Source organism: Artemia sp. Qi Xiang Cuo, chromosome 12 (genome assembly GCF_049724085.1).
Source record: "Artemia sp. Qi Xiang Cuo chromosome 12, ASM4972408v1, whole genome shotgun sequence".
NCBI classification, from domain to species: Eukaryota; Metazoa; Arthropoda; class Branchiopoda; order Anostraca; family Artemiidae; genus Artemia; species Artemia sp. Qi Xiang Cuo.
In genome coordinates, this window is record NC_142805.1 from 20,253,210 (window position 1) to 20,260,263 (window position 7,054).

General features: G+C 38.8%; 1 protein-coding gene across 1 annotated transcript; it reads left to right on the forward strand.

Annotated features, from left to right (window-relative positions):
• Positions 1-1,629: 1,629 nt before the first annotated feature.
• LOC148945879 (protein CFDP2-like) lies at positions 1,630-2,667 on the forward strand. Its single transcript, XM_089097539.1, has one exon. It carries the CDS (start codon positions 1,630-1,632, stop codon positions 2,665-2,667), a length of 1,038 nt encoding a protein of 345 aa, XP_088953665.1.
• The last annotated feature ends 4,387 nt before the right edge of the window (positions 2,668-7,054 follow it).

Below are 7,054 nucleotides of genomic sequence, written 5' to 3' on the forward strand. Positions count from 1 at the left end.
AAATACCATCTCCCTGAAAAATAGGTTCATTTAACTCAAAACAGTCCAAAATGTGGCCCTTACTACACTCATTATTCTGATACAATAGCTATGTGTAGACTTTCCTCCTCCTGATCAGACATAAAATATTAGTGACACAAGTAAGCAAATTGTTATACTTTGATCTTTGAACTAACAAGTTTACTCTTTATTAGTGTAATTGCGAGCCTGTCTAAAAAACATGAAAAGGACGAAGCACAAATGGAAAACAAAACAAAACAAAGAAAAAGACGAAAATTTAAGCTAGCAAAACAACAACAATCATAGCTCAGAAACTATTAGCTCAAAGGCCTGGCAAAGGGGGCCGTTTTCCCCTCCTTGATACCTAACCACTGGAAACATTGAAAACGACGACAAGTTCTGTGACAGTAGGCCTGTCAGTTTTGGCACACCCTTGCCTAGTACTTTACCAACATAGTGGGTCTCTCAGTGAAAATTTTTTTTTAAAAATTATAAATCAGGCACCAAATTGATATTTCATTAAAATTTTCTGAAAAAAAAAAAAAAAAAACAGTTCGAGTTTGAAATTTAGATCGGCAAAGACGGCAAAGTGGCCATACATATTGTTCTCTTTCTTCTTTTTAAAGTATTTTCGATTTGTGTACGCTTACAAAAACAATTGAAAGGTGTTTGCAGAAGTGGGGTTTCCTAATTAATTTTTGTAAATTTTTCATTCATAAAATGAATTTTATGAAACACAAGAGAGCTTTTACGAAAAAAGAGTGCTTCTATACTTCTTCAGTGAAGAATCTCGAGAATTCTATCTTTTCTACCGGGTTCAAAGTTCCTTAAATACCTAATTACCAAAGCGCTGTCTGATATTTCTATAGGTCAAGGACCCTAAGCCATTTTCTAAGAGAAAAGACAGCCAAGGATCATTCAATAGTGCCAGGATGATCCCTGAAAGTAAAAGAGTAAAAAATAAATCAGACATTTGGGAAAGGCTATCAGTTCAATGACGAGTTACTGAGGACTTACTCAACTAGATTTACATATAAATAAATGCCCAATCATAAATACATACTTTCTAACTTCCCTAGTTCACAGATACCCACCTAGTAAAACTGATTCATTCAAATCACCAACTTTGACCCCCCCCCCCCAACCCCCCCATTTCTGGAAAATACCAAACACATATTTTGCAAAGCTTTTACATTTTTAGATATTAGAAGGCCGAAAATTATTCACGCATATCCTGCTATCTATTAATCCCAGTTTAAGAAAGAAGAATAAGGGAATGCCATGCAAGAGCTATGAACAAAGTAAGGAGTTTACTATAGACCGCTATTATCACGTACTATTTTTAATTTTTTTTTTCAAACATATTATCTTGAACTCCGCCTGTAGACATACAGCCAGTCCCAAGCCTGGATAAAGGAGAAGGGTTGGGCGGTAGAACAGCAGCTTGCCCCCGGAAAAAAAAGCCTTGCTACAGAAACGTTCAGCGAGAGCCACATGATACAAAATATGCAACCTCATGACAACCATGGACCGCCCCCGGACCCCTTGATGACGACTCCAGACAGCCCCCGGACACGATTCTTAAAAGCAAACTGTCAATTAAAACTTGGTTTCTGGAACGTAAGGACCATGGCTCAGCCCTCGAAGACAGAACAGGTCCTAGAAGAAATGGAAAGTTATGGTTTAGACATTCTGGCTCTGTCAGAGGTCCGTTGGACTGGTGCAGGAAATCAGAACCTCAAAAGCGGATTCACAATCCTGCACAGTGGCACCAACAAAAAGAAAGAGGCAAGCGTTACCATAATGCTGTCAAAATCGGCGTCTCGAGCCCTCATGAAATGGACTCCTATAAATGAGAGAATCATCGTAGCACGTTTCGCAGGTAGTCAGGCAAAACTAACAGTAGTCGCATGCTATGCGCTAACAAATAATACAGACGAAACCTTAAAAGACGACTTCTACAACACCCTGCAAGCCGTTGCCAAAGATATCCCCCGTCACGATCTCGTCTGTTTTGTTGGTGACTTCAATGCCAAAGTGGGGAGCGACAAGTCATACTGTCCTGAGGTTCTTGGGAGCCAAGGCCTAGGCGAAGTAAACGAGAACGGGACACTGTTAGTTGATTTTGCGATGACGAACGACCTTATCATAGGAGGAACCTTTTTTCAACACAAAATCATCCATAAGTATTCATGGAACTCCCCAGACGGAAGAACACATAACCAGATTGACCATACCTTGATCAACAAAAAGTGGAAATCGAGCCTCCAAGATGTAAGAGCCTATAGAGGAGCCGACGTTGCTACAGACCATGCCTGGATGATTGCAAAGCTAGCTCTCAAGTTGAAAGCCACGCAGAAAACCCAAACCAAAGAAAGTCCTGCCTATGACTCAGCTAAACTCTCCAACACCAAAGTGCAACACGAGTTTACTATACAGCTAACAAACCGGCTTGAGAGCCTGGCCCTAGAGCTGGACAACGCTCCAGGACATGGCTTCCGTCTATCTCGCTCCTGCTCCGACCTTATATACGTTCTGCGCATCATGATCGAGGAATGCAACGAATGGAAAAAAGATGTACCTTGTCTTTGTGGATTTCGAAAAAGCCTTCGACTCAATACATCGAAAGTCATTTTGGAAAATCCTCAGTTATTACGGCATTCCTGAGAAACTTGTATCCTTGCTTATTGCTCTGTATGAAAATACCGAGTTTTGCGTTCGGACCAATGAAGGAAGTACAAGGTTTTTCCATATTATGTCCGGTGTCAAACAGGGGTGTGTCCTCTCTCCCCTCCTTTTTGTCCTTGTAATTGATTATGTGCTCCGATATTGCACGGGGTTTGGTATTCAACTCCGCGACAATAAACAACTAGCAGATCTCGATCGCCAACGACATCACCCTGGTGGAGGAAAACAAGAAAAGGTCCAGGACCTTCTCGATGTCAGCCGAGAGATGGCGAGCCTTTTTGGATTGAATATCAACTCGGGAGTGACAAAGAGCATGGCAACACGCGACTCGCCACTGGACGTGAGGTGCGGGGATACCGCAGTAGAGTAGGCGGTGGAGTTTAAATACCTTGGAAATACAGTTGAACGAACGGGATCTAGCGAAAAAGAGGTGCAGTCGAGGATTAGACAAGCCAGTGGAGCTTTTAATCGACTAAAGCCAGTTTGGCGATCGAAAAAGTACTCCACGAAACTGAAACTAAGGCTTTTCAACAGTAACGTCCTCTCGACCCTCCTGTATAATAGCGAAAACTGGAAACTTAACCAACAACAGGAAAGAGGATTCTTGCATTCGAGAACAACTGTCTTCGAAGAATACTAAACATCGACTGGAGAGCAAATGTAACAAACCAGTCAATTCGATCTACGTCTTGCCAGCCCCTGGTAACAGACGTCAACCGCCAACAAAGATGGCGATAATTGGGGCATATTATTCGTATGATAGAGGATAGACTTCCTAGAACCGTACTCGAATGGCAGCCACAGGGATCCGGTAGAAGAGGGCGGCCAAAAAAGACACATCGTCACACCTACCAGCGGGAACTCAAACGTATCAATACGACGACCAGTCCAAGTGGGAAGATATATGGGCAGCAGCACATATGGGGGATGATTGGCGGCTCTTCCTGGATGCCCTGGGTGCCTCTGGTGGCACAGGAGGAACTAAGGTCTAAGGTAAGGTAATATCTTGAAATAATATCTAGAAAGTGGCAACTTTCCAGTACTTTTTTTTTAAAAACTAATATAATTTTGAAAAAATAATACTTTTGACGTAAAAATCATCTTCAACCACCCTCTGAGTTCAATATTATATTTTTTTTTGGGGCAATAATATATTAATACAAGTTATTGCCAATACTCGGAGAATATGTGCATTCTGCCGACTGTAAATCTAAAATAATCTGAATTTTGCCAAAATTTCTCAATTTTCTATATATTTTTCAATTTCTTAGTCTCATGATAAAACGTCGTTCCGGTTTAAAAATTGTACTCTTTTGTTTTTAATATATCCCATAGAGGAAAAATTCTTCGTCTTTTTTTTTATTTTTTAGCTCAATCCTAATAAAGATGGAACCACTTTTTTGAAGCAATCACCCTCTAGTAGAATTGGTGATGAAACAGGGGAAAAAAAAGAGATCCTCAAAAATGCGCCGAAATTTTCCGATTGGCCTGAAACGTACATGAATTTTTGGGCTAAGAAGACCCCAATGTAGAAGGAAAATAAGGCCCCTCAAAATACAACCCAAACAAAGGACTAGAAAGGACCAAAAACTTTGTTTTTACCCATTTAAAACGAAAGAAACAATTTCAGAAGCTTAGGAGGAGAATCCTTCGATTGAAAATTGGAAGTTCTTGTGTCCATGATTTCAAATCAAATTTTTAGATATATATTTTGTTCGAAACTTCAAAATGTCCAATAAGTTTGCATCTGGGTTTTCACTTACAGAGCCCCAGTGTTAAACTTTATCTTGCCCTGCTATGACAAATCAACCCCCAGAAATATGGATAAAGAATTAAAATAAAATGAAAATGTAAAAATAATACTAAAAGACATTATATACCACATATTCTGCCTATATCTCGGACTATTGTTATACCTTCCTTCTTTTCTTCCTTATTTTTAGTTTTCATATTTTCCATGTTGCTGCTCATTTTTGCCAGGGCATAATTTTTCAAAAGGGGGGGGGGTATTATCCAGTATTGATTTTTCCACGGGGTTAGACATTCCGGGAGAGGGGGGAATAAGCCTAGCACGACTTTTTCTAGTATTGACAACATATTTTTTTGAAGGCGTAACAGATTTGAAGTATAAATAGGGCTTAATTTTTGAAATTTTTAAATATAGGCACACAAAACTGTCGATTAAAAAAAAATTTCGAGCAAAAAAAGCAAAAAAAAGCAAGAAAAAAGAAGGAGGAGGGAGTGCAATGGATAAGATTTCTTTCGCAAGCCTAAGCTACGCAAAGCAAAGCTACGCATCAACTACGCTGAACAAAATGGCTATCTCAAATTATTACTGGATTGGGGGAATGATGGTTCTGGGGAGGGGGGGACTAGTTGCCCTCCAATCACTTTCGACTGTTCAAAAGGGCACTAGCCCTTTGATTTTCCAATCGAATGAGCTTTTTTTGAAGTTTTTATGACAACACCTTCTTTAAAAATCTTATATGCCCCCAGGGCATAACTTAAAACCCTTGCCCTGAGGGCTGTGAGGGAGTCTCCTCCTCAAAAACATATTTTCTATCTGGAAATCAACTACACTGAACAAAATGGCTATCTCAAAATTTTGATGTGATGTGTTGGGGGAAATGATGGGCGGGGGGTGGAGGCTAGTTGCCCTTCAATAACTTTCGACTATTAAAAAGAGCATTAGAACTCTCAATTTCCAATCGAATGAACCCCTTTTGAAGTTTCTACAACGACCCCTTCCATATGAAGTGCCCTGCTCTACATTGTGCCAATAGTAGGCTACATTGTGCCAACATCGTTCTTATATGCCCTCAGGGCATAACTTAAAACCCTTGCACCGAGGGTTTCCTCGGTGCCCTCCTCAAAAACATATTTTCTATCTGGAAATCAACTACGCTGAACAAAATGGCTATCTCATAATTTTGATTTGTTGTGTTTGGGGGAATGATGGGCGTGGGGGGGAGGGGCTAGTTGTCCTCCAATCACTTTCGACTATTAAAAAGGGCACTAGCCACTCCAATTTCCAATCGAATGAGCCCTTTTCGAAGTATCGAAACTCCTTCGATACGAAGTGCCCGGGTATGGAGAAAAAAAAAAAAAAAACACATTGTGCCTACATCGCTCTTTACTTTGGCAGCGCTAGCGCGCAGCCTATGATAATTAATAATATGGGTAGCGAGTTCCCTTAAACATGGAAATATATTTTGTCGGTTCTTGAATTATGTCAAAGAAATATTAAAAGAGCTCCCCTAGAACTAAAACAAAAACCCTGACTATAAACTCCCTGATATCTACCTCTGTTTCCCTAGATCCTATCTCACCGTAATGCTAGTGAAATAAGATAAACACCTTGGTGTCACAATTTCCAGTAATCTTAAATGAAAAGTAAATGTTTCAAATATTACAAAATAAGCAAACACATGGCTATCCTTGACTATACTGCTGAGCAAATTTAAGTGTAGAATTCACTCCGTGTTTACTTATCCTTTATCAGGTGGTTATTGAAATACGCATATATAGTTTGGCATCGACAGCTTTCTAGTGAGCTTAGCGAAAAAATTGAGTCGGTCCAGAAACGTTCGCTCAGGGTCATTTACATAAAATCCCATACTTCTTCCATCTTAAAGCCTCAAGCCTTACCACCTTGATAGAAAGGGGGAGGGGGCACACTGTTGGTTCGTGTGCTGTCACACTAGTTATTGTCACCTTTCATAGCGACGTTTTCTTTCTTTTTATATTGTTTTGTGAACTATTTTTAAATCTCGGTTTGTTTTTATTTTTCAAATTTGTAGCATATTTTTATTTTAGCTTCTTTACTAGCCTTTTTTACATTTATCAATTGTTTCTCTTATTATTATATCTTTTAGCTGAATTATTATTTTTTATTCTGTTATAGTTTCTACAGTCTTTGAACTGAATTATTCGGCTATTTTTTCTTTTTTTAGACTGTGATAGTCGTTTATGAGTCAAATATCTTATATACATAAATCTATATGGCCGCTTTTTCAATTTTTTGCCATTATTTAGTAATTTTTACTTTAAAAATTTTATGACACTTTATTTTAATACGCAACATTTTTCTAATTTGTTTTAATTTTTTAAGTGGCGATATATGTACCAGACTTCTTTTAAATAGTTTTTAACATTTATCTATTTTTTGGTGGTTTCTGTTTTTTTTCTCTCTTCCAGTTGAAACAAGAAGCGAATTCGGCTCTATTAGACCTGGTGATAGTCTTTGGAAAATAAGTATTATCTATTTTCGACGAAATAACTTAAATTAGGTATTTTTTTCCAAGACCACACTGCCTTTCTATGACGAAAAAATAAAAGCTCAAATGGGGATAAGTCCATTTATTTG